Raw genomic sequence first — 27,622 nt, forward strand, 5'->3', positions numbered from 1 at the left:
CTTCCCTCTCTCTCTTTTTCTATTTTGAACCAGAGTCTCGCTCTGCCACCCAGGCTAGAGTGCACTGCAACCTCTGCCTCCTGGGTTCCAGCGATTCTCCTGCCTCAGCCTCCCGAGTAGCTGAGATGACAGGTGTGAGCCACCAAGCCCAGCTAATTATTTTTTTTTGTATTTTTTAGTAGAGACAGGGTTTCACCATGTTGGCTGGTCTTGAACTTCTGGGCTCAAGTGATTCACCCACCTCAGCCTCCCAAAGTGCTGGGATTACAGGCATGAGCCACTATGCCCGGCCGGCCGAGTCCTGCCTTCTGAAACTCAGCAAGAGTTCTGTGCCACGTGGGGACACTCAATGAATGGGCTCCCAGCAGGCACCAGATGGTCTTCAGGTTTATTTCTTAAATCAATTAGGAAATAAAACCACAGTGCCCAGGAAAGTTCGCATGAGACGCCATGGTGTCTCTTGCCATGGCCCCACCACTCCAGGGGCCAGGGGGTGCTGCTGGAGGGAGGACAGATGGACAGGTGGCCTGGGTGGCCGGCCCCAGAAAGGCTGGCATGGGTGTCCGAGATGAGCCACTAGCGAGGCCAGTAGGGATGTCTGGGCCGTCCTGGTGGGATTGTCTGGAACATCGCCACCAACACAGTGTCAGAGCCATCAGTGGGGACATTGGAGGGGCCACCGTGATGTGGGAGATATTTAACAGGCTAGAACCCCTGAGGCTTGAGAGGCCAGTCCCTGGCAGGAGACCTCCGCTGACCCCTCTGCTGCCTCTCCTATGGGATCCTCCGGTAGCCACAGCAGATGAGGACACCCAGGAGGCCTCCTCCCAGGACAGGAAGCAGCCAGCTGAGCAGCCACGCAGTGCAGGGTTCAGGGACCTCCAGCAGGAGCTCCATGGAGATGGCTAAATGGGGACATCAAGGCAGGGGCTGACAGTGGCGACATCCAAGCGGTCACAGTCAATTCCGGAAGCTTTCAGGGCATCAGGAGGGGAAGGTGGGGCTGGGGAAATGTGACAGGAACAGGGAAGTGCAAAAGGCAATTGGCCTAGCCTGGGAGATGTTTCCAGTTGGCCTGGGGGACCCCAGCTCCTCCATTCAGCAGGGAGGGTGGAGGGCCTGCTGGGAAGTCACATGGAGCTGCAGCATCTGGAACCCAACAGCCGCAGGAGGCCTGGACCGGGGCTCTGTAAGGCACAGCCGAGAGGGAGGTGGGGAGGCCCCAGTCTGAGTTCAGGGCCCAGGGGAGATGATTCATGCAGCCCCCAAGAGCAGCTGGGCCCTGCACAAGACGCAGCTCCCAGGACTCTCGGCAGGAGAAGAGAGGAAAAAGGAAAGGCTGGGCCCGGTGGCTCACGCCTGTAATCCCAGCACTCTGGGAGGCCGAAGCCAGCGGATCACCTGAGGTCAGGAGTTCAAGACCAGCCTGACCAACATGGTGAAACCCCGTCTCTACTAAAAATATAAAAATTAGCTGGATGTGGTGGTGGGTGCCCGTAATGCCAGCTCTCAGGAGGCTGAGGTGGGAGGATCACTTGAATCCAGAGGCAGAGGTTGCAGTGAGCCGAGATCCCACCACTGCGCTGTAACCCGGGCAGCAGAGCAAGACTCTGTCTCAAAAAAAAAAAAAAAGGAGGGGGGCGGGAAGAAAAAGAGGGAAGAGTTAAGACCAGATAGGGACAGGGATGGAAGGAGACAGAGGCCGAAAAGCAGGGAGGGGAGACAGACACAGGGGCACCAAGGCAGCAGAAAGGCATGGGTTCCTCTGAGGTTCCAGTTTCTCAGTCTAAGATGGGCCCTGCCAGGTACAGCTTGGCCAGGTGGGTGTGTAGGAGGTGGCCACCCCGAGGCAGGGCTGTCTGGCTCAAGCCGGCCTTTCCCACCAGGCCCGAAGTTTCTGGCCAGTAGGGAAACAGCTTCAGAGGGAGAAGGCGCCCGAGCAGATGCGAGTGTAGACCACCTCGTTTAAGGGCAGGTAGTGGCCCTGCTTCAGGTCCAGGAAGAAGAGCTGGTCCGAGGTCTGGCGCGGGTCAAAGCCCTCTCGCTGCAGCCTCGTCTTCTGGATCTTGAAAGTGCCTATAGTGGGGATGGGGGACAGATAAGGGCTGAGCAGGTGGCTTCTGGGAGGCCTCAACTCAACGCCCTCTCCTGCACCTCTGGGCCTCCCCACAGGCTGTCCCCTGGGCAGGAACGTTCTTCCCCATTTTGCCTGCCTGATTCCCCCTTGTCTGTCAGATCCTGGCTTCATGCCCCCTCCTCCAGGGAGGCCTCCCTGACCACTCCTCACCAGAGCAAGAAACTGTGTACCCTGGCTGGTCATGTGTCCATTCCCCACATGACAGGCAGGGCTGTGTCTATTACACAACGGATCAGAGTTTAGCAACTTACATCCTGTGGGCCAAATTTGGCCCTTCACCTGTTTTTGTAAATAAAGTTTTATTGGGGCTGGGCACAATAATGGCTCCTGCCTATAATCTCAATGCTTTGGGAGGCCAAGGCAAGAGGGTCACTTGTGCCCAGGAGTTTGAGACCAGCCTGGGCAACACAGACCCTGTCTCTACAAAAACAATTTTTGTTTCTTCTTTTTTTTTTTTTCTTTTTTTGAGACATAGTCTTGCTCTGTCACCTAGGCTTGAGTGCAATGGCATGATCTTGGCCTACTGCAACCTCCACCTCCCGGGTTCAAGCAATTCTCCTGCCTCAGCCTCCCAAGTAGCTGGGATTACAGGAGCGTGCCACCATGCCTGCCTAATTTTTGTAATTTTAATAGAGACAGGGTTTCACTATGTTGGCCAGGCTGGTCTCGAACTCCTGACCTCAAGTGATCGTCCCGCCTCAGCCGCTCAACAATTTTTTTTTTTTTTTAAATTAGCCAGGTGTCATGGCATGCGCCTGTAGTTCCAGCTACTTGGGAGGCTGAGGTGGGAGAATCACTTGAACCCAGGAGGCTGAAGTGAGGTTGCAGTGAGCCGAGATTGTGCCACTACACTCCAGCCTGGGAGATAGAGAGACTCCATCTCAAAAAAAAAAAAAAAAAAAAAAGGAAAGATAACACTGACTAGTTCAGAATGCTTAATGACAGTGGAAGTGAGGAATGGAAATAAGTAACTACTAAAATAAAACAGCAGAAAGGACCTGCGTGAGCCCACAGTGCTAGCTGGCTATGAACCCTTGTGTCAGTCCCAGGACAGTGTCCTGAACTAGGATGAATAAGTAAATGGTTTGAATACGATTTGTTTGTCCACACCAAAAATCATGTTGAAATTATTTATTATTATTCTTTTCTCTGAGACAGTGTCTTACTCTGTCACCCAGGCTGGAGTACAGTGGCGCCATCTCGGCTCACTGCAACCTCTGCCTCCCGGTTCAAGCAACTCTCCCACCTCAGTTTCTCAAGTAGCTGGGATTACAGACACGAACCACCACACCCAGCTAATTTTTTTTGTATGTTTAGTAGAGAGACGGTTTCACCATGTTGGCCAGGCTGGTCTCGAACTCCTGACCTCAGGTGAGCCACCCGCCTCGGCCTCCCAAAGTGTTGGGATTACAGGCGTGAGCCACCGCACCCAGCCAGATATTCTTTTAGAGCAACACGAGATGGACCAAGACACGAATCAACAGACATGCTGATGGATGAAGAGAGAGGTTGGGGTGGGGGAGACTCGCACCTGTGGTGTCCACCTGGGGCAGGAGGCGCAGGAAGATGGGCCGGGCATAGGGTGCCAGCACTTTCTGCAGTTCCTGGTACATCGCGTTGGGGTCCAGCAGGCTGTGGGGGTCTGCGATGGCTGCCATCCCTGCCTTACCCTCCACTCCTGGAGGCAGAGGCTCAGCTGAGGACACCGCACCCCTCATCCTCCCCACCAACAGGATGAGATACACTGTCAAGCAGTAGCCCCTGGTCTCTAATTTCCAGTCTCTCCCCACCTGGGCTGAGATTTATGGAAGCAGCACACATTTTATGGAGCTCCTGCTTGGCTTGTTGAAGCCCTTAGACAGGTGGGCTTTCATGATCCCATTTTCTGGATGACAAAACTGAGGCTCAGCATCCCCCAGGTGAACTGGCTCCAGATCCAGTGCTTCCTCCTGGGCTGCCATGAGCAGTTGTCCAGGTTGTGCACTGCCCAAGGGCACCTGTACCTCCAAGCCCCTTTTGGCTGAGCTCCCTCCGAACCATGCCTCAGGACCACCCCCTGCAACCCCAGCTTGCCTGGAACAGCCACCCCATAGACGGCCACGTCTGTCTGGCCCAGCAGGCGGCTCAGCACGCCCTCCACCTCGGTGGTGGAGACATTTTCCCCTCGCCAGCGGAAGGTATCCCCACTACGGTCCCGGAAGTACATGTAGCCCAGCTCGTCCATCACTAGCACGTCACCTGGCAGAGGGGAAAGGGGGCAGATGGGTGGCTGATCCCCATCCGCACAGCCAGTCACCGGGGCCTAGCAGGCTGCGCACCTGAGAGGTAGGCGCTGTCGCCTTTGCTGAAGACGCTGTGGGCGATCTTCTTGCTGGTGGCGCTTTCGCTGACATAACCGTCGAAGCGGCGCAGCGGGTCCTGTTGGTTGATCTGGCCCACGAGGAGGCCAGGCTCCCCTAGGGAGGAGGCCACGCTCAGGCTGCGCTAGGCAGGCAGCGCGTGGGGACCCGAGCTCCTGGGGGGACCACCTGGGGGCCCTGCTCACCAGCCTGGCAGGGGATGCAGAGGCCCTGGGCATCCCGCAGCAGCTCCATCGTGTCCTCATTGACCTTCACCAGCCGGATGGGGTACACGTGGGGCAGGATGCGGCTGTTGAAACCACAGGAGCCGACCTGGGATGGGGTGAACCGAGTTGGAAGGAGCCAGGGATATGCGGGGTCCTTCTCGCTAACACTTTGCCTGCCTTGCCCCGGGGCTTGGAACTAGCACCTCCAGTGTCACTCTAAGCTCTCTGACCTCAGCTGATCTGCAAAAGCAGGGTAGTAAGTGCCGCCTCCAATTCAGGGCCCCTCCTCCCACTTTCCCAGCCTGCATTCAGTCAAGAGAAGACCTGCCACTGGCACCCACTTCCTGGGCCACAAAACCGTCCATGCTGGCAGGAAGTGCATGCCTCAGTGTGGGCCCTACAGCTACATGAGATACTGCAGAGCTTCCCCTGCTGCCCGCCACCCTGCTTGGCATGGTTCTATGAACGCAAATGCTCATCCAACATATTTGAGCCACTACACCCTGTCTGCTGTGTTTCTTTCTGCCTTTCCCCTGCTCCTTTTTTTTTTTTTTTTTTTTTTTTTTTTGACAGACTCTCACTCTGTCGCCTAGGCTGGAGTGCAGTGGTGCAAATTCGCTCACTGTAACCTCTGCCTTCCAGGTTCAAGTGGTTCTCATGCCTCAGCCTCCTGAGTCTGAGATTATGGGCGCATGCCACTGAGCCCAGGTAATTTTTTTTTTTTTTTTTTTTTTTTTTGTATTTTTAGTAGAGACAGGGTTTTGCCATGTTGGCCAGACTGGTCTCAAACTCGTGACCTCAAGTGATCCGCCCGCCTCGGCCTCCCAAGGTGCTGGGATTACAGACCTGAGCCACCATGCCCGGCCTGGTGTGTTTCCTATGCAGGAATCTGAGCTACATGAGCAAAAGTGCCCTGGGGGCTGGCCATCCAACACCAAGCACAGTGAGGAAGGAGCATTGTTCTTGGCACTGGGGACCCAGCCCCCATGGCACTTGCTGCTTTTTTATTTTTTTCCTTTTTAGAGACACAGAGTCTCTCTCTGTTGCCCAGGCTGGAGTCCAGTGGTGCAGTCATAGCTCACTGCAGCCTCAATCTCGTGAGCTCAAGTGATCCTCCCGCCTCAGCCCCCCTAGTAGCAGTGACTACAGGCACCCACCACCATGCCTGGCTAATTTTTTATTTTTTGTAGAGAAGGGAGTCTCACCACATTGCCTATGCTGGTCTCAAACTCCTGGGCTCAAGTGATCCTCCTGCCTCAGCCTCCCAGAGTGTTAGGATTACAGGTGTGAGCCACCGTGCCCGGCCGACATTTGCTTTATGATCATTATTATGGTCTGTTCTTGGCCTTGGATGGGAGAGGGAGATTCATGCAAGCGCAGAATGGAGATGATTAATAGAGTAAGTAGTTGCTAATTAGGAAGGTATCTGTTTGCTGCTAGTTGGGAGGCTGAGGCAGGAGGATCGCTCGAGCTCAGGAACTGAAGGCTACAGTGAGCTATGATCACACGGCTGCACTCCAGCCTGGGCGACAGAGCGAGACTCTGTCTCAAACAACGACAACAACAAAAATAACAGCAAGGTACCCAGAGCCCTATTCTCCTAACTAATCTCCACACGCAGAAACTGAGGCTCAGAAAGCCTGAGGCACTTGCCAGGGCGCACAGCCATATCTATCCTCCAACTCTCCTGACTCAAGGATCACAGTCACATGACTATCTGTGCAGGCTGGAGGATTCTTCCTGCATGCTGTGCATTGATCCTCTGGTGGTGCACTGGCAGTCCCAGGAACTCTCCTTACGCCGTTTTCTTGGCCCGGCGCCTTGGCGGAACCTTCGGCGCTAGTCAGGCTGTTTTTTTGAGGATGGAGTCTCCCTCACAGCCGCCTGGGCTGGAGTGCAGTGGCCAGATCTCAGCTCACTGCAAGCTCCGCCTCAGGTTCACGCCATTCTCCTGCCTCAGCCTCCCGAGTAGCTGGGACTACAGAGCCCGCCACCTTGCCCGGCTAGTTTGTTTTTTGTATTTTTAGTAGAGAGCCGGGGTTTCACGTGTTAGCCAAGTGGTCTCGATCTCCTGACCTCTTGATCCGCCCGTCTCGGCCTCCCAAAGTGCTGGGATTACAGGCTTGAGCCACCGCGCCCGGCCTTCCAGGCTGCTTTATGGATCCCAGGGGCCCCAGGAAGAGAAGGCAGTGGCCGTCCCTGAACTCCGAGACCTGCCCCGGGGCCCTGCTGGTGCGTACCTTGCCGTCCATGTTGGCAATGCTGCAGTTGCACTTTCCTGGTGGCGCCGTAGAACTCCCCGATCTGGGGCGCCTTGGCTGCGTGAACTCCTCCCAGATGGCTGGACGCAGCCCGTTCCCCACTGCCAGGCGCACGCGGTGTCGCCTCTCCGCCTCGCGCACCGGCTGCTTCAGCAGGTAGCGGCAGATCTCACCGATGTACTGAACCACCTGGGGGGCGGAGTGAGAAGGTGGGTGATGGGACCGGCAGGCGGTGGGGAGCCCGGATCAGAGGAGAGACCCCGAGACCACCCCCCACAGGGAGCTAATCCTGTGAGCGAAAGAGCCTAAGGATGATGATAGCTGCAGAATCATCCACACTCCATTAGGGTTCACACTGACTCCTAGGACTCGTTCAGTCTCTTGCAAAGGACCTAGGATGCAGTTTTTTGTTTTTTCTTTTTAAGTTGGGGTCTCCCTGTGCCGTCCAGGCTGCTGGAGTGCAGTAGCATGATCAGGGCTCACTGCAGCCTCGAACTCCTGGGTTCAAGTGATCCTCCAGCCTTAGCCTCCTGAGTAGCTGGGACTACAGATTTTTTTTGTAGAGATGGGGGGATCTCGCTCTGTTGCCCAGGCTTGTCTTGAACTCCTGGCCTCAAGCAATCCTCCTGCCTCAGCCTCCCAAAGTGTGAGATTCCAGGTGTGAGCTACGTGTGCCTGGCCGGAGGCAACTTCTATCCAAGCAGATGCAGTCAGTGTCTTCTTCCCCCTCTCCCTACCCGCACCCCTTCATGGCCCCTCGATTCTGCCGGACAGCTTCCTGGAGATAACACATCCCTGTCTGAGCCTCAGCAGGCACACAGGGCAGGACTAGCAGGAGAGTTGACACCCCGCAGGGCAATCCTCAGCCTGGAGCCTACACTGTTACCTAGAGCCCCCTGGCTGAGCCTGGGCTGGCCAGAGCGTCACCCCTGGGCAGACCACTCCCAGGTGCACGCACTAGGCTGCTCTGCATCTAGACAGAGCCCCAGGTGCCCACGGAGCCACCTGCTCATGGGCTCCCCCTGCAGGACATCTTCCCTCCCTGCCACACATTCTCCAGCCCCGCAATGGCTTCCTGGGGTCATCCGCCAAGATGCCCCACGGTGCCTTTGAGTTCTCCTCTCCAGGTGAGCTTAGGAATGACTGTCCCCGCCCCCCCCCCCCCCACTTTACAGACGGAGAAACCGAGGCTCACAGATGGTAGGGAACTGGAACGAGATCACAGAGCTGGGAAGTGGCAGAATCTGATTTGAAGCCAGGCATCCCGGCCCCAGAGTCGGAATAAAACAGTTGCATGCCAGGGATTACCCACTACATGGATCGTAACAGCTGCAAATGTGCTCTGGGCTTCCCACTCACAGAATGAAACCTACATTTCTTCCTGTGGCCAAGTGGATCTGGCCCTGCCGCCCCTGCTGCCTCCTCTCCCTCCATCTCCGCTGAACACTCTGCCTCCTCAGGGACTTTGCACACGCTAGCCTTTTGCCTGAAGCAGTCTTCCCCCAGATGCATTTGCCTGAACTCTTCAGTCTCAGCTTAAACCTCACTAAGGCATCCCCTGTGCCCCCAGCTGAGCCCCTGAGAAGGTACTGACTAAATAGCTGATGATTAAACCAATATGATCAGCAGACACCACCGCCACTCTCTGAGCCGGGCTTGGAGATGAAGGTACTGAGGCCCAGAGAGGAAACACAGTGCACCCGAGATCACTGGCTGCTGACCAACAGTGGGGACCTAAGAAGGAGGGTCCTCTCCCTCCATTCTCAGACTTGGGCCACTGTCTTAGGTGTGGTGCAGTCCACACCATCTCCAGGAGAGAACCTGGCCAATCAGCCCAGCCCCTCCTCAGCTAATATGACTGGTTTAAGAATGGGCACATGGCTGGGCACGGTGGCTCACGCCTGTAAACCCAGCAGTTTGGGAGGCCGAGGTGGGCAGATCACTTCAGGTCAGAAGTTCGAGACCAGCCTGGCCAATGTAGTGACACCTCATCTCTACAAAAATACAAGAAAATTTAGCCAGGCTTGGTGGCATGTGCCTGTAATCCCAGCTACTCGGGAGGCTGAGGCAGGAGAATCTCTTGAACCCAAGAGGCAGAGGTCGCAGTAAGCCAAGATTGCTCCATTGCACTCCAGCCTGGGGACAAGAGCGAGACTCTGCCTCAGTTTAAAAAAAAAAAAAAAAAAAAAAAGCAAGGATTTTAATAGACAAGCTAGCAGGTAGGCTGTATCTGATCTAAATAGACAGCAAAAAACCGGTGAGGACCAGGTGTGCCATTCACATAAGGTACAAGTCTCTGGTAGCCCCCAACCCAATCTCTTATTATGCAGGTGGGTAGCTACTCCACGTTGCCTATTTCTTTTTTATTTGAAAAAAAAAGAGTTCTTGGTAGAACTTCCCTTCTAACAAAAAGCAGCCCAAGAAATCACTTATTTTCTAACAAAAAGCAGCCTGGAAGATCGGGCTGCAAACAGATAAGGAAGCTGGAAGCTTGCACAGGGGGGATGCCAGCAGCTGCACCGACAAAAAGGGCTACCGGGGGCTGGGCACGGTGGCTCACCCCCGTAATCCCAGCACTTTGGGAGGCCAAGGCGGGCGGATCATCTGAGGTCAGGAGTTCGAGACCAGCCTGGCCAACATGGTGAAACCCCATGTCTACTACAAATACAAAATTAGCCGGGAGTGGTGGCACATGCCTGAATCCCAGCTATTCAGGAGCCTGAGGCAGGAGCATCACTTGAACCTGGGAGGTGGAGGTTGTAGTGAGCCGAGATCACGCCACTGCACTCCGGTCTGGGCAACAGAGTGAGATTCCGTCTCAAAAAAGAGAAAAAAAAAAAAGGAAAGGGCTACCTGGGGCTGGGCAGGTAGCCTCCACCATGGGGGCTCCACCTTCCCTTTTTTGTTAGCACATGTACAGTAAGAAAGAAATAAGCAACAAAAGCCGGGTGCTGTGGCTCATGGCTGTAATCCCAGCAGTTTGGGAGGCTGGGGCAGGCAGATCACCTGAGGTCAGGAGTTCCAGACCAGCCTGGCCAACATGGCAAAACCCCGCCTCTACTAAAAATACAAAAAATTAGCCAGGCTTGGTGGTGGACCCCTGTAATCCTAGCTACTCGGGAGACTGAGGCAGGGGAATCACTTGAACCCAGGAGGAGAGGAGGTTGCAGTGAGCTGAGATCACACATCTCCATTCCAGCCTGGGAGATGCAGCAAAACTGTCTCAAAAAAAAACAAAAAAAAAAGTCAGTAAGCTTCTAGATTATAACCTGCTGCCCCCATGAGAATGGCTACACTGCAACTGCTTTTACAGATAACACAGCAGCAAGCAGTTTCCCTATGCTGCAATCAGGAGATGTAATTTCTGAATCCAAATAAGTGCATGCTCTTGTTTTCTCCTTGTGTCCTTGTTAAACATCACGTTTAGAGATTCTGTCCTCTGGTTTGGTTTGGTTTGGTTTGTTTGTTTGTTTTTGTTTTTTTTGAGATGGAGTTTCACTCTGTCGCCCAGGCTGGAGTGCAGTGGCGTGATCTCGGCTCACTGCAACCTCCACCTCCTGGGTTCACAGGATTCTCCTGCCTCAGCCTCCCAAATAGCTGGGACTACAGGCGCCTGCCACCATGCCTGGCTAACTTCCCATCCTCTATTTCTTAAAGAGCCTCTCAATGTTCACTGTGTGCCTTATTTGACACAAAATTCCACTTCTAGGAAACTGACAGAATGAGCTTCCAAGGGCCCGGAGACAGTAAGTAGCAACCAATGCAAGATGCTATGTCAAGGACAAAGAGAGGCCATCAGACGTGACGGGCTTCCCAGTGGGAGGACACCGCACCACCCATAAGGAATCTTTGCCAAAAAAGTTGAGTTTGAAGCCGATAAAATATCTAGACCCGTGATTCTCAAGCGGGGACCATTCTGTCCCCCAGGGACCCTTAGCAATGTCTAGACACATTTTTTTTTTAAATTGTCACGACTTGGGGGAAAGGGACTGCTACTGGCATCTGGTGCGTGGAGGCCAGGTATGTTGCTAAATATATGCTACAATGCACAGGACACCTCCCACCCCAGGGAATGATCCAGCCCCAAATGTTAAGACTCAAACCTAGTCTGGACACTATCTCAATTTCTGTAATAAACTCCAAGAGGGAAGAGAGACAGACAGAAAGAGAAAAGGCACCTACAGATGAAATATTTCTTTTTTTCTTTTCTTTCTTTCTTTCTTTTTTTTTTGGAGATAGGGGCTTGTTCTGTTGCCCAGGCTGGAGTACACTGGCACAATCACGGCTCATAGCAGCCTTGACCTCCTGGGCTCAAGCAATCCTCCCACCTCAGCCTCCCAAGCAGCTAGGACTACAGGCACAACCCACCACAACCAGCTAGATTTTCAATTTTTTTGTAGAGATGAGGGACTCGCTATGTTGCCCAGGCTAGTCTCCAACTCTTGGGCTCAAGTGATCCTCCCACCTTGGCTTCCCAAAGTGCTGGGATTACAGGCATGAGCCATTGTGCTCAGCCAAGAATTCTTTTTTTTTTCTTTTTTTTTTGAGACGGAGTCTCGCTCTGTCACCCAGGCTGGAGTGCAGTGGCGCAATCTCGGCTCACTGCAAGCTCCGCCTCCCGGGTTCACGCCATTCTCCCGCCTCAGCCTCCGAGTAGCTGGGACTACAGGCGCCCGCCACCACGCCCGGCTAGTTTTTTGTATTTTTAGTAGAGACGGGGTTTCACCATGTTAGCCAGGATGGTCTCGATCTCCTGACCTCGTGATCCACCCGCCTCGGCCTCCCAAAGTGCTGGGATTACAGGCTTGAGCCACCGCGCCCGGCCAGCCAAGAATTCTTACAAGACACATCAACCAGTCATAATGGTGGTTGTGTGTTTAATTATGGAAATAAGAAAAAACACATTTTTGACATTGTGAAACAGGATTGAGCCACTGTCCAGATTCCTAATGACACTGATAAATCACTGTCACTTAAAAACAATCCTTACCAGACACAAAAGGCTACAGTGTCTGACTCCACTGATCTGAAATGTCCAGAACAGGCAAATCATAGAGACGGGAAGCAGATTAGTGGTTGCCAGGGGCTGGGGGTGGAGGAATGGGGAGTAACTGGGGATGGGATTTCCTTTGGGGAGCATGAGAATGTTCTGGATCTAGATAGACATGGTGATTGTACATTGTAAATGCCACCAAATTATTGACTTTTTTTTTTTTTTTTAAAGATGGAATCTCACTCTGCCGCCCAGGCTGGAGTGCAGTGGCACGATCTCAGCTCACTGCAGCCTCGGCTTCCCAGGTTCAAGCGATTCTCCTGCCTCAGCCTTCCAGGTAGCTGGGATTACAGGCACGCAGCATCATGCCCAGCCAATTTTTCTTTTTTGAGATGGATTTCTCGCTCTGTCGTGCCCAGGCTGGAGTGCAGTGATGCAATCTTGGCTCACTGCAACCCCTGCCTCCCAGGTTCAAGCAATTCTCCCACCTCAGCCTCCTGAGTAGCTGGGATTACAGGCACCATCCACCACGCCAGGTTACATTTCTGTACTTTTAGTAGAAATGGGGTTTCACCATGTTGGACAGGCTGGTGTCAAACTCCTGACCTCAAGTGATCTGCCCACCTCAGCCTCTCAAAGTGCAGGGATTACAGGTGTGAGCCACTGTGCCTCGCCAAATTATTCACTTTAATATGGCTAATTTATATGAATTTCACTTTAATTTGAAAAAACACATACTCATCTTTCAAAGGTTATACCGAAACAGCTACCCAGGAAACATGATGCTGTCTGAGGGATGCTTTACGCCATTGCCGAGGGGAGGATGTGGGGAGGGGGAGAGGGGCAGGACAGGGTATCTGATGGCCCCTGGCTCCAGCTGAGGGGTGCACCAGAACTCTCTATACTTTTCTGTCCACTTCTATGTGTATTTGCTACTGTCTACAATTTTTTTTAAAAGATACTTTTGGGCTGGGTACAGTGGCTCACGCCTGTAATCCCAGCACTTTGGGAGGCTGAGGTGGGTGGATTGCTTGAACCCAGGAGTTTGAGATCAGCCTGGGCAACATGGCGAAATCTCTTCTCTACAAAAAAAATTCAAAAATGAGCCAGGCGTGGGGGTGCGCACCTGTAGTCTCAGCTACTTGGGAAGCCGATGCTGGAGGATCACTTGAGCCCAGGAGGTCGAAGCTGCAGTGCGCCATGATGGTGCCACTGCACTCCAGCCTGGGCGACAGAGTGAGATCCTGTCTCAAAAAAATATATGATAGGCCGGGCGCGGTGGCTCACGCCTGTAATCCCAGCACTTTGGGAGGCCGAGGCGGGCGGATCACAAGGTCAGGAGATCGAGACCACGGTGAAACCCCGTCTCTACTAAAAATACAAAAAATTAGCCGGGCGCGGTTGTGGGCGCCTGTAGTCCCAGCTACTCGGGAGGCTGAGGCAGGAGAATGGCGTGAACCCGGGAGGCGGAGCTTGCAGTGAGCCGAGATCGCGCCACTGCACTCCAGCCTGGGCGACAGAGCGAGACTCTGTCTCAAAAAAAAAAAAAAAATATATATATATATATATATATGATAATAAATAAACAAAATAAAAATATACTTTTGCATTTCAACATGCAGATTAGTAATTTTCCCAAGACTACCCCCGCCTGCTCGCCAACCAGAACCGAAACTCCTTAAAAGCGGAGCCAAGCACAGCTGTGGACCTTGTGGTGTACCCCAGGATGCTCAGCCCGGAGCCTCCAACCCCTGCTCAGCTGTGTGACCTGGACAAGTGGCTGAACCTCTCTGGGTCCCATCTGTCCAATCTGCATCTGCCAACTTGCCAGAGTCCCTGGACAACCTCACATCCAATCCTTCCCGGCCAGCCTTGCTATTCCCTCAGGGCTCCATACCTGTTTCCTGTACCTCCCACCTGTATTTCCTGTATCCTGCCCCCGGTTACAGCACTGAAAACCCTCAGCCTGGTTTCCTCTCACCACGGAGGGGAAAGGAGAATTCCTGCTCTTAACCTCCGCCTGCTCTCCTCTCCGGGACAGCAGATGCCTCCACCTCCAACTCACGCATTCCTCACCTGGAAGCCCCAGCCTCATCGCCCTTCCCGTCCCAGGGTCTCAATTCTCTACAGTCAGCAGCAGGGAAGACCCACAGGGCACAAGGCATGGGGAAGGCATTGCCTTAAGGAGCTCAGGCACCCTGGGCCCAATCCCAGCCGCATTACAAGCCTCAGTTTCCCCAGCTGCAAAATGGGTCCACCCTCCAAGCAGTTATAGGATTGCATTGAGTTTACACATGGAGGGTTTAGCCCTGGTCTGGACACCCGCTCCCCACCCCACCCCCAGAGACCGGGGAGCACGTTGCGCCAGCAGGTGGGCAGGAGGGCGCACAGAAGGGAGTTAAGGGAATAGAGCCTGGTCGGGGGCGGGGCCTGGCTGGGAGAGGGCGGGGCCAGACCAGGAGGAGGTGGGGCTTTGCTGGGAGGGGAGAGGCCTCACCAGGAGGTGGTGGGGCCTGATTGGGAGGAGGTGAGGCCTGGCTGGGAGGGGCGGGATCTAGACAGAACAGGGCAGGGCCTGACCGTGCAGTTGTACTTGATGCAGTCGTCCCAGAAGCGGCTGGCCGAGAATTTCTTGCGGAGGACGACTGTCAGCCCATAGATGAGACACTGCCCCACGCCGATGATGTTTCCTGCAGAGGGTGGCCTCGGTAAGGGGTCCCCCGCCCCCATCCACCGTTCCCTACCCAGGCCGCCCCGTAGTACCTGCAGAGTGGTACAGGGGCAGGCAGTCATAGAGCACGTCAGCCGCCTGCATGCGGTAGGCGTGGTGGCCGAAGGCTGCCATGCGGTAGTACCTGCAGGGGGAGGGGGAGCCGGGAGGGCAGAGGCTGGGACCTAAATCCCCCAGGGTACAGGCATGGGGAAGCATGCTGGGTGTGGACTCAGGCAAAGCCAGCCCAGTTCGCATGGGTTCGCAGGCTGGCAGGAAGGAAACACGCAACGAACAAGTGTTGGTGGTGTTAGGTGTCACGAGGGATATAACAGGGTCAAAGGGCATAGAGGGGCTGATGGTGACGCAGCCAGGGCGGTTGGGGAATCCTGTCTGGGGAGGTAAAGTGTGATCTGAGACCTAGCAAGAAAGAGCTGTGGCGGTGAGCTATGGAAGAGTGCCCAGGCACAGCACAGCAAGGGCCCTGAGGCCGGAAGGAGCGTATGGGTTTGAAGAGTTTGGGGGGCTGAGTGAGCAAGGGGTGAAGGGGAGGAAAATGACATCAGGGAAGTGGCAGAGGCCACACGATCTGAGAGAGGCTTTGTTTGTTTTGTTTTTGTTGTTGTTGTTGTTTTTGAGAGGGAGTCTTGCTGTGTCACCCAGGTTGGAGTGCAGTGGCGTGATCTCAGCTCACTGTAATCTCTGCCTCCGGGTTCAAGCAATTCTCCTGCCTCAGCCTCCTGAGTAGCTGGGATTACAGTCATGTGCCACCACGCCTGGCTAATTTTTGTATTTTTAGTAGAGACGGGGTTTCACCACGTTGGTCAGGATGGTCTCGAACTCCTGACACCAAATGACCCCGCCTGCCCCAGCCTCCCAAAGTGCTGGGATTACAGGCGTGAGCCATCGTGCCTGGCCCGAGAGAAGGTTTTATTCTGAGGGTCACGGCAGGTGCAGGGAGGACTGGGACAGGGGAGGTCTGATTTAGGATTTTCAACCCTCCCATAGCTGCTGACAGGAACCGGGCTATGGTGGGTGGAGGAGAGTGGGGGGAGCAGGAGGAGCCTGAGGAGGTCCTGGCACAGGTCCAGGTGGGGGGCATGGAAAAAAGTAGACAGATGGAGGGGACGAGTTTTTCTGATGGGATGGATGTGGTGAACAGGTGGGGGGATGAGAGGGGTCCCAGAGTAGTGGGCACAGGGCAACCGGGTCCCAAGATGGGTGTGAAAATGGGTGTGATGCCTTTGTTCAGCCCCAAACAGTTACGAGGGTTGCAATGAGTTTAGACGTGGAGGGCTTGGCCCTGGTCTGGACATAGAACAAGTGCTCAGGAAACAGTGGCTGCCCTCTCTATCCCCAGAGGGGCAGGTCGGGCTGGCAAGATAGCCTGGGTCACTCTCAGCAGCTGAGGGCATTATGCCTGTGGGCCCCTCACCTGCTGTGCACGACAATGGCAGCCTTGGGCAGCCCAGTGGTCCCTGACGTGTAGATGTAGAAAAGACGATCTGTAGGAGATACAGGTGTTAGGGATGGGGCCTGAGCATTGGGGGTGGGGCCTGGAAGTTGGGGACAGGGCCTGGGCGGGTAGGGAACCAGGAGATAGGGCAGGGGATAGGGCAGGGGTCCCACCCTTGACTCACCGTCCATGCCCTTGCTGGGGATCTGTGCCAAGGGGGCAGTAGAGGCCTCCTTCAGCAGTGGGTCCAGGAGGTGGGTGTCCGGCAAGATGCCCTCGGGCCCCAAGTCTCCAGAGCAGAACTTGATCAAACTTTTCCCCAGATGCCCGCTCACTTCGGCCACCGCTGTGGTCCCCAACATACGGATCATGGTCACCGTCGGACAGGCCCCCTCCCGAGGCCTGGGATGCACCAACTCCCTGCCCGTGGCATACCCAGACCGTGCACCTCATGGCCACGTCCAGGGCGGCCGCCTTCGGAGGCCTGGGGTGCAGCATTTCCCCGCCCGCCCGGGGGCCAGTCCTGGGTCCCCGCCCACCTGATGCCCACGCCTGGCCTCACCCGCCGCCATTTCTCCTCCAAAGATCAGGGCCTTAGCGCCCGAGGTGCCCAGACAGAAGGCCAGGGGCTCGCGCCGGAGGTTCACGTTGAGCAGCGCGGCCTCCATGCCCGCCTTGGCCAGGCCCAGCCACAGCCCCACAAACTCGGGCCGGCCCTCCAGGAAGACGGCCACCACGTCGCCCGGTGCGAAGCCCAGCTGGCGGAAGAGGTTAGCTACCGCATTGGAGTAGGCGTCCAGCTGCACGAAGGTCCAGCACTCGCCGGTCCCGGCATCCACCAGCGCCAGGCGCTCGGGCTGTCGCTGCACCACCGCCTGAAAGATGCGCGGGATGGTGTGGCCGGCACGCTGGTGCCGCCGCAGCTCCAGGCGCACGCGGATCAGCACAGAGAGACCGCTGGGAGGGAGGACGGAGGGGACAGCGTCACTGGTGCCCTGCCCGGCCTGGCCTTCGGGAGCTTCAGCCTCCTCCCTGGAGGACCCCAGGGCAGCCAGGGGCTTTGATGAGGTCTATGGTGAGCCTTTTGGTGGCTGGGTCTCTCAGGGGACCAAGGGCAAAGGCCATTTACCAACCAGCCAAGAAGTAGGTAGATTCTCAAAGCATAGTAAACCAGTCACCCTGTCCTCCCCCATACCCCAGCTGGCCTGGGGGAGCTGGGGCCTGATCCCATCCTCCTTTCTGTCCCCTGGGACGTCTGGAGCACCTGACACCATCCCCCACTGCCTCCAGCCTGGACTCTTCATGCTCAGACCACCCCAACCAGGACCCCCAGGGTCCAGCCCCAAGCTGGGCAGCTGCTCCGCCCCCAGGTCACTGGGTGGCACCAGGGACAGATGGCTTAAGTTTCTAGCATGTGCCCCCAACTGGGGAGGGAGTGCCCCTGCCCCTGTCCCAGGTAGGGCCAGGAGATGTGCCAGTGGATGGGGGGTGTAGGGACGAATGCCAAGCCCAGATGGAGGGTTCCAAGTTCCCCTTCCCCACTCGCTAGTAGATATTAGCGGCAGAGGCCCCAGTGAACTGCAGAGCCCCCAGTGAAAGGAGTCAGGTCCCTGAATGACTGTGTGGAGGCGGGCACGCCACCACTTGCTATTAGATGAATGAGAATAAAATGTTTTTTGTTTTGTTTTGTTTTGTTTTGTTTTGTGAGACAGAGTCTCACTCTGTCGCCCAGGCTGGAGTGCAGTGGCACAATCTTGGCTCACCCTCCGCCTCCTGGGTTTAAGCAATTCTCCTGCCTCAGCCTCCGGAGTTGCTGGCACCCACCACCACACCCGGCTAATTTTTGTGTTTTTAGTCGAGATGGGGTTTCATCATATTGGTCAGGTTGGTCTCAGACTCCTGACAGGTGATCCACCAGCCCCAGCCTCCCAAAGTATTGGGATTACAGGTGTAAGCCACCATGCCCAGCCAAGAATGAACTTTAAAAACAAACAAACAAACAAACAAGAAGTGCTTTAGGCCGGGCGCGGTGGCTCACACCTGTAATCCTAGCACTTTGGGAGGCCGAGGTGAGTGGATCACCTGAGGTCAGGAGTTCGAGACCAGCCGGGCCAACATGGTGAACCCCTGTCTCTACTAAAAATACAAAAAATTAGCCAGGCGTGGTGGCAGGTGCCTGTAATCCCAGTTACTTGGGAGGCTGAGGCAGGAGAATTGCTTGAACTCAGGAGGTGGAGGTTGCAGTGAGCCGAGATTGTGCCACTGCATTCCAGCCTGGGTGACAAGAGCGAGACTCTGTCTCAAAAAAAAAAAGAAAGAAAGAAAGAGGGCCAGGCACAGTGGGTCACACCTGTAATCCCAGCATTTTGGGAGGCCAAGGCAGGTGGATCACCTGAGGTCAGGAGTTTAAGACCAGCCTGGTCAACATGGTGAAACCCCGTCTCTACTAAAAATACAAAAAAAAGCAGCCAGGCATGGTGTGCCTGGCTGTAATCCCTGGCACACATGGTGTGCGCCTGTAATCCCAGCTACTCAGGAGGCTGAGGCAGGAGAATGAACCCATGAGGTGGAGGTTGCAGTGAGCTGAAATCGCACCACTGCACTCCAGCCTGGGCAACTGAGCAAGATTCGGTCTCAAAAAAAAAAAAAAAAAAAAAAAGGCACTGCTCATCCCTTCAACCAATAAATAGAGCAGCCAAGATAATCATTCTCAGCTAGACATGGTAGCTCACACCTGTAATCCCAGCACTTTGGTAGGCCAAGGTGGGTGGGTCACTTGAGGTCAGGAGTTCGAGACCAGCCTGGCCAACATGGCAAAACACCATCTCTACTAAAAATACAAAAATTAGCCGGGCGTGGTGGTGGGCACCTATAGTTTTAGCTATTTGGGAGGCTGAGCCATGAGAATTGTTTGAACCCGGGAGGTGGAAGTTGCTGTAAGCCAAGATTGTACCACTGCACTTCAGCCTGGGTGACAGAGCAAGACCACGTCTCAAAAAAAAAAAAAAAAAGAAAAAGAAAAAAAGATGATCATTCTCAGTGTTTATCAAGCACCCACTATCTGCCATACCCTGTGCTAACCTTATATCCATCCTCCAGCATAGGTGCCTGAGATCCTATCTGTCAAATAACGAATGAACTGCAGGCTCAGAGTGGGGAATTAACACGCCCAAGGTCACAGAGCAATTTGAGGACAGAACAACCCAGACACGAAGCCCCCTCACAGGGTCCCTCTAATCCCTGGCAGACTTATTACAAAGCATTTATCAAGTGCTGGCGACGTACCCAGTGGCAGGCCAAGTGCCCATGAGGCACACAGCAGGTGCCCAATGCCTGCGTCTTTTTTTTTTTCCTTTTTTTTTTTTTTTTTTAGATAGAGTCTCACTCTGTCGCCCAGGTTGGAATGTAGTGATACCACCTCAGCTCACTGCAACCTCTGCCTCCCAGGTTCAAGTGATTCTCCTGCCTCCGCCTCCCAAGTAGCTGGGATTACAGGTGCCCGCCACCACGCCCAGCTAATATTTTGTATTTTTAGTAGAGACGAGGTTTCACCATGTTGGCCAGGCTGGTCTCGAACTCCTGACTTCAGGCGATCAGCCCACCTCGGCCTCCCAAAGTGCTGGGATTACAGACATGAGCCACCGTGCTCGGCCTGGAGCACCTATTATATACCCAATTCTGCTCTAAGGGCTTCCTGTGAGTGAATTTGACAGAGTACCCCAAGAACCCCATGATGGGGTACAAATGTTACACCCATGGGGAGAGGGGCGTTATTGAGGGAGTAACCACAGGAAACAGCCCCTGCCAGCAGGCTGCCCGTCCAGAGGCAGCACAACAACAAGAAACAGGAACTGAGGCCACAGCTGGTCACTGTCGGACTGAACACGAGGGCTAGATGCGGGAACACGAGGATTCACCCCCAGCCTCCCCGGTCCCTTGGTCTCGCTCATTCTCTCTCAAGGACGCCCACACCGGCAGGCAGTGGATTCCGGTACTTGGTTCCAGCCACATGCCTGGGCAGCCCTGCCTGGCAGCTGCTCAAGCCACCCCCAGCCTGGGGACAATGAGCCCACTGTCCTGCTCTGGGCCCAGGACTCCCGGGCGGAAGAAATCAACAAGGATGAATACGATCAGATTTCATGCAGGAAGTACAGGACACATTAGGAGAGTCAGGGCAGGGTGCTGAAATCGTTTCTGAAGCCAAGGTCTAAATGTAGCACCCCCACTACTCCAGTGTGGCACAGTGGCTAAAGAGCACATGCTCTGGAGTCTTGTGCCTCCTCAGCTGTGTGTTCCTGGGCAAATGACCTGCCCTCTCTGTGCCTTGGTTCTCTCACGTGTTAAATGGGATTTGTCAGCATCCCTTCATTTTTCAAGACAGAGTCTTGCTCCCTTACCCAGGCTGGAGTGCAGTGGGGCAATCATGGCTCACTGCAGCCTTGACCTCCTGGACTCAAGCAATCCTCCCACCTCAGCCTTCTGAGTAGCTGGGACCACAGGAGAGCCCCAGTACCCCAGCTAATTTTTTGTGTGTAGAGATGGAGTCTCACCATGTTGCCCAGGCTGGTCTTGAACTCCTGGCCTCAGGCAATCCTCCCATCTTGGGCTCCCAAAGTGCTGGAATTACATGCATGAGCCTCTGCACCCAGCCTCCATCACTTCTGATGTATTTTATTCATTAGAAGGGAGTCACTAGGGCCGGGAGCGGTGGTTCAGCCTGTAATACCAGCACTTTGGGAGGCCAAGGCGGGCGGGTCACCTGAGGTTAGGAGTTTGAGACCAACCTGGTCAACGTGGTGAAACCCCCTCTCAACCAAAAATATAAAATTATAGAGGTGTGGTGGTGGGCACCTGTAATCCCAGCTACTTGGGAGGCTGAGACAGGAGAATTGCTTGAACCCGGGAGCTGGAGGTTGCAGTGAGCTGAGATCGCACCACTGTACTCCAGCCTGGGTGGCAGAGTGAGACTCCGTCTCAAAACTCGAAAAAAAAAAAAAAAAAAAAAAGGCAGGGCTCGGTGGTTCACACTTGTAATCCAAGCACTTTGGGAGGCCCAGGCAGGCAGATCACCTGAGGTTGCGAGTTCGAGACCAGCCTGGCCAACATGGAGAAACCTCGCCTCTACTAAAAATACAAAATTAGCCAGGTATGGTGGTGCATGTTTGTAATCCCAGCTACTCGGGAGGCTAAGGCAGGAGAATCACTTGAACTCGGGAGGTGAAGGTTGCAGTGAGCCAAGATCGCGCCATTGCACTCCAGCCTGGGTGACAGAGCGAAAATCCATTTCCAAAAAAAAAAAAAGAAGAAGGGGGTCACTAGGTCCAGCCCACACTCAAAGGGAAGGGACCATGCAAGTAGGAATAGGAGGAGACAGGGATCCCTGGGGCCATCTTCAAAGCTGCCACCCACAGGCAAGTATGTCAAGCCATGTCAGGAACTTAGAGTGGACCCACCTCCTGCCCTGTCCCCAGGGGAGACAGAACCAGGCATGGACACCCACGGGGCCCATGGGAGCAGAGCTGGAAAGGAGGGAGAGATGAGCCTGAGTGAACTCAAGAAGGAAGGGATGGCCTTCCACCTACCCTAACAAACATGTCCTGAGCTACTGCTGTGCGCCAATCCTGAGTGGGGCACAGGACCAAAGTGGCACCAAGACTGACACAGTCTCCTTCTGTGCCCCTATAGGGCCCACAGTCTAGAAAGAGGCCCAAGATTAAAACGCAAGAAGGCAGGCCAGATATGGTGGTTCACAGCTGTAATCCTAGCAGTTTGGGAGGCTGAGGCAGGAGGATCTCTTGACCTCAGGAGTTCAAGACCAACCTGGGCAACATAGCGAGACCTCTCCTCTACAAAAAATAAATAAAATCTGCTGGATGTTGTGGCACGCATCTGTAGTCCCAGCTATTTGGGAGGCTGTGGTGGGAGGATCATTTGAGCCCAGGAAGTTGAGGCTACAGTGAGCTATGATCACACCACTGCACTCCAGCCTGGGTGACAGAGTGAGACTTTATCAAAAAAACAAGAAACGTCTAATCCCAAAGCAAAGAAAGAAAAGAAAAGAAAAGAAAACAACTAAAAATGCTGGGTTAAATGAGTTAAATCTTTGTTTTGTTTTGTTTTTTTGAGATGGAGTTTCGCTCTTGTTGCCCAGGCTGGAGTGCAATGGTGCGATCTTGGTTCACTGCAACCTCCGCCTCCTGGGTTCAAGTGATTCTCTTACCTAAGACTCCCAAGCAGCTCGGAATACAGGCGTACACCACCACGCTTGGCTAATTTTTGTATTTTTAGTAGAGACGGTTTCACCATGTTGGCCAGGCTGGTCTCAAACTCCTGACCTCAGGTGATCCACCCACTTCAGCCTCCCAAAGTGCTGGGATTACAGGCGTGAGCCACTGCACCCAGCCGAGTTAAATTTTTATTAATGTAGCAACAAGGTGACCAGAAAATAAGGACCAACCAGAGGCCAAAATGTCATTGTAGCCCCAGGAGGGGGACAGCTTAGGTGTCAGACAAGGCAGGTTTGAGTCTGATAAGACCTCAAAGCATGCCCATTCAACGTAAAGGTGAATTGGAAATCAAAATAAGATCTTTCCTTAACATACACACTCCAGGAGCTAAAAGGAAATTTGGTATCTCAGACCTTGCTGCTAGGAGGAAGGGGTGAAATCTCAATCAATGACTCATAACCTCACATGAGTGTGCAACTCCAACCATACAATCTGGGTGTCTGAAAGTCCTCAAGCAGACAACATGGTTCAAAGCAGTTCACACTGGGCGCGGTAATCCCAGCACTTTAGGAGGCTGAAATTGGGCAATCGCTTGAGGCCAGGAGTTCAAGACTAGCCTGGGCAACATGGCAGAACCACATCTCTACAAAAAATACAAAAATTAGCCGGGTGTGGTGTGCACCTGTCATCCCAGCTACTCAGGAGGCTGAGGTAGGAGAATCTCTTAAAGCTAGTAGTTCCAGACCAGACTGGGCAATATAGTGAGACCCCATCTCTATAAAAAAACATTCTTTTAACTATCCAGGAGTGGTGGCAGGTGCTTGTAGTCCCAGTTAGTCAGGAGGCTGAGGCGGGAGGATTGCTTGAGCCCAGGAGATGGAGGCTGCTCCAGCCTGGGCAACAGAGGGGACACCCTGTCTCAAAAAAAAAAAAAAAAAGGGGGGGGGGGCGAGGCATGGTGGCTCAAGCCTGTAATCCCAACACTTTATGAGGCCAAGGCAGGTGGATTACCTGAGGTCAGGAGTTTGAGACCAGCCTAGTTAACATGATGAAACCCTATCTGTACTAAAAATATAAAAATTAGCCAGGCATGGTGGCACATGCCTGTAGTCCCAGCTACTCAGGAGGCTGAGGCAGGAGAATCACTTGAACCTGGGAGGTGGAGGTTGCAGTCAGCTGAGATCGCACCATTGCACTCCAGCCCGGGCGACAGAGTGACAGAGCGAGACTCTGTCTCAAACAAACAAACAGACAAACAATAGATAAGAGGTAAGTGCAGCCGGAAGGGTGACAAGAGGGAAGAAAGCGGAGGCTGGGACATGGTCAGGGACCTTGTGTGCCATGCTTAGGAGTATGGCCTCAATTCTATTTATTTATTGTTATTTTTTTAGATGGAGTCTCACTCTGTCGCCCCCAGGTTGGAGTGCAGTGGCGGGATCTCTGCTCACTGTAAGCTCGACCTCCCAGGTTCACGCCATTGTCCTGCCTCAGCCTCCTGAGTGGCTGGGACTACAGGCGCCCACCACCACACTCGGCTAATTTTTTGTATTTTTATTAGAAATGGGGTTTCACCATGTTAGCCAGGATGGTCTTGATCTCCTGACCTCGTGATCTGCCTGCCTTGGCCTCCCAAAGTGCTGGGATTACAGGTGTGAGCCACCACGCTCGGCCAGTATGGCCTCAATTCTAAGGGCAACAAGAAGCTATGGGAGGGTGCTAAGCAGGAAAATTCGGCAAAGGTTCCCAGAGGGAGAGTCGGCCCTGGCTAAAAGGGGCCCAGTATGTTCTATTTCCACCACTGCTGGATAGTATGTTCTAGGCAGCTTGAGACACTGCAAGTCTTTCTGAAGACCAGGTGAACATATGGATGGGGGGAGTGGCAGGTAGGCAGGGAACAGATGGTAGGACCTTGAGTGCCAGCTAGGGGCTGAGTCTTCCTTCTGCCAAGCATGGGTTGGCTGTGGAAGGTGTCTGAGCAGAGGGCACAGTCAGATTTCCACATCAGAACAACCAAGGGGCCGGGGGCAGGGGGCCATGGCATGGAGAAGGGGTGAGTTTTAGAAAGTTCAGAACCAGTCAACTTACGGTGGGATCCTTCCCATCTCCACACCCTCTGTGCCCTCCTTACAGTGGGTTCAGTCCCTCTTGCAACTCCATCTTACAAGGAGCTGTGAAGGTGTTGAACCCTGCCCTGCTAGCCTGCATTCACCTGCTCCCACGTGGTGCTGTTCCTGAGATCTGCTCTGATAGGAACCCCCAGTAATGCCTGTTTCACCCCAGAAGGACCCCAACGGCTCGTTTGAGCAAGCCCCTCAGAGACACGGCCAAAACCCTCCAAGGATCCTTGCACAGGACACCAGAATCTGCCCCTCTAGCATGAACCCAGTGTCCCGGTCTCCAGACCCCCAAACAAGACCTGGAATACGCAGCAGCCTCCCTACACACTCCAAACAACTCCTAAACCCAAAGACCCACACAGACCCCAAAATCTCAAACAGTGCCCCAGCTGGAAACGGTCCTGAGGAAATACACACCTTCAGAAACCCGGCAAGTCCTTTACAGACTTCCTAAGCAGCTCGCTCATCCCTCAAAAGCCCTAGATAGACCCAAAGTGTCTTGGCAACCCCCAGAGACTATCTATTGGGTCGTCCCTGTGAGCCCCGGTGACCTACTGGAGAGCCCCCTGAAGTCTCTCACAGTTAACAAGGCTCCAAAGAGACCCCTACACCGCCACGGCTTTCCAGTCAGCCCCAGCTCCCTGGAACTTCCACCAGCAGCCCAAAGACCCCCAAGTTGCCCCCCAAGCCCCTGAGATCATCTCCTGAGCAGCCTGCAACGCTCCAAGTACCTTGCAGGCTACTCATCTCCCTCGAGAAATCCTTAAAGTGTCCCCTGTAGCGCCCTCAGAGCCCCCCAACTGGTCACCCTCTCAGGCCCCGCCCCTCGGCCCAGCCCCACCCCCAACCCACAAAGCACCCCCAGCTCTCCGGACCCTCCAAGCTGTCTTCGCAACCCAGCCCCGCACCGTGCGCCCCCAGAGCCCTCAGCCCCACTCCCGGCCCTGGCGGATCCCGTCAACACTCACAAGAGGTCTCGCCTCGCGGTCTTGCAAACGATGCGAAGGAAGCGCCAGCCGCCGCTGCCCACGTACACGCCGAGCGCCGCTACTGCGCTCCAGGTCCATGGCAGCCCCAGCAGCCACAGCAGCGCCAGCGAGACCACCGAGGCCGCGCCTGCACCCGGAGCCCGCATCCTGGGGAGACAGAGAGCGCTGAGGCCACGGGCCACTCCGGCTCCGCCCGCGACCGCCTCCGCCTCTACAGTGAGCCCTGCCCCCAGGCCTCAGCTCCGCCCCGCCGCGAGCCTGGGAAGGGTGCTCCGGGTCAGACTCCGCCCCCAGGCCTGGGATTGGTCAACTCCTCAAGCCAGGCATCGCCCCCTTTCCAGGCTTTAACACCCGCCCGCTAACTAGGAACCAGACCCCAGCCCTAGGCCTGGGATTGGCCAGGTCCTGGCCAGGCTCCGCCTCTGACCCTGGGTCAGCTCTATTCCATATTTTTGAGTCCATCCTTCCCTGCCAATCTTACAACAGTCCCCGCCCCCAGAGCCAGCAAGTCCACCCTGTCGGTCACTGTCCGGCCTCGCGATATGCCTGCATTTAGCCTATATCCTTGATCCCCGAATTACCCTTCACGTCCTGTCCCTTTTCCTTCTGGTCCTGCCTCTACCCCGTGGCTTTCTCGCCACTCACGGGGCCCTGCCCTTAGGTTATACTTCTAGCCCCGCCCACAGGCGCAGGCCCTCTCCCCCGAGTCCCGCCCCCCTCCGCCCGGCTCCCCCCCCCAGGCTAGATTATATGGCCCCGCCCACAAGCACCCCCCGCCCCCCCCCCCGCCCCTCCCGGAACTAGACCCCTCCCATCCGTTCAAGCCCCACCCCAGTTCCGGCCCTAGCCCATGCTCCCAGGCTCAGGTTCTATCCTGGTCACTGGCCCCGCCCTCAGGCTTCGGCTCGTCACCACCTCCTGGGTTTCACTCCGGCCCCCATAGGACCTAGGCCCCGCCCCTCTTCCCACCTGTCTACCTCGAAGCCGCTCAGGCTGCAGAGCTGAGGCGGGCCCTCTTCCAGGAGCCACGACCATAGAGAGGCAACCGGACCAGAGAGGCGACGGTCAACGAGACATGGGGTCTAGAACGGCCCGCCAGGGACCCCCGCTGTCTCCATGACAACCAGGCCTTGCCCCACCCCCTCTCCTTTTAGGAAACACACGTGTCCTGCAGCCGTGGGGCATGGCTTGCAAGATAGCAGGACCCGAGCCCTAGATGGCGTGCAGACTCTCTACCCTCGGGGACCAAAAAGATCCCAGTCCACACACACGGCCCGCGTGGGCTGAATTCTTGCCCCAGCTTGTCCTAAATCCAAGCCCCAAAACCTCTTTCGTTTTTAAAAACACATTCCAGGGCCCCAGGGGAGTGTTCAACTCACACCGTGGGGGGCCTCAGAAGTCTCTAATTGTAAACACCGCCGCGGTCTTAAACACGTGTAATTCAAGGACACAGCTAATTCTTAATCCATGTCCTGAAGCCTTGTCGATAAAGTCTCAACGTCACACCCCAGGATCCTGGGGAGGACAAAATCCACACGCTAGGTCCCCATCCTTCCTAGAAGCACCTACAGGCCCTTTACTTGCACCCCAGGGTCCTAGATGCTCCCTCGGGCGCCTGCCAGCGCTGGCCTGGGGGCACCCACAACCCTGTTCTCTGGCTGACCTGAAGCTGCAAGCAGTGCCTTCAGTCTCCTGGAAGCTCAGGCAGGAGGCAGGCAGGAAGTAGGAGGCTGAGGCTGGGGACCCTTTGTTTCTGCAGACTCCTGGACCCTTCTTGGGTACGCTGTGCCCACTGTGCAGGCTTCTGCTTTGGGGTCCTTCCCTTCCAGCTCCCTCTCCTCTGCCCCACTGCCAACTCCACCACTGCTTGTTTTCTGCCCTGCTTGGCCGACCTTTCCAGCGTTCTCCTTGGGAGGCGGCCCGGGCCTGCTTCCAATGTATTTGGAGGAGAGGGCTGGGCAGGAGCTCACCCCCTACACTGCCATTGGTCCCTGCTGGCAGCAGGGTGGCTGGAATGGGGGATCACGAGGAAGATCCGGAGGACAGGCCCAGAGCCAGCCACTGGCCTGCTGCTTTCTGGGCCTGGAAGAGTCAGCAATGGCCAGTAACTACAGTTGCACTCTTACCTAGCCAGGTAGCACCGCTGTGATCACCCCAGTTGACAGG

At 55.0% G+C, this 27,622-nt stretch overlaps 1 protein-coding gene across 3 annotated transcripts; it reads right to left on the minus strand.

Annotated features, from left to right (window-relative positions):
- Nucleotides 1-369: 369 nt before the first annotated feature.
- SLC27A1 (solute carrier family 27 member 1) lies at nucleotides 370-27,622 on the minus strand. Of its 3 annotated transcripts, XM_009193831.4 has the most exons (13): nucleotides 27,120-27,615; nucleotides 25,436-25,603; nucleotides 16,686-17,080; nucleotides 16,308-16,469; nucleotides 16,103-16,172; nucleotides 14,721-14,812; nucleotides 14,538-14,647; nucleotides 6,944-7,153; nucleotides 4,683-4,809; nucleotides 4,456-4,593; nucleotides 4,211-4,375; nucleotides 3,669-3,815; nucleotides 370-2,076 (listed from the first exon to the last, which is right to left on the minus strand). In XM_009193831.4, exons 2-13 carry the CDS (start codon nucleotides 25,600-25,602, stop codon nucleotides 1,919-1,921), a joined length of 1,941 nt encoding a protein of 646 aa, XP_009192095.2. In that variant the 5' UTR covers nucleotide 25,603; nucleotides 27,120-27,615; the 3' UTR covers nucleotides 370-1,918. The 3 variants fall into 3 exon arrangements, with proteins under 3 accessions (XP_009192095.2, XP_009192096.2, XP_021786553.2); XM_009193832.4 differs by lacking the exon at nucleotides 4,211-4,375 and having other exon boundaries at nucleotides 27,120-27,622; XM_021930861.2 differs by lacking the exon at nucleotides 27,120-27,615 and having other exon boundaries at nucleotides 25,436-25,680.

This window comes from Papio anubis, chromosome 20 (genome assembly GCF_008728515.1).
Source record: "Papio anubis isolate 15944 chromosome 20, Panubis1.0, whole genome shotgun sequence".
NCBI classification, from domain to species: Eukaryota; Metazoa; Chordata; class Mammalia; order Primates; family Cercopithecidae; genus Papio; species Papio anubis.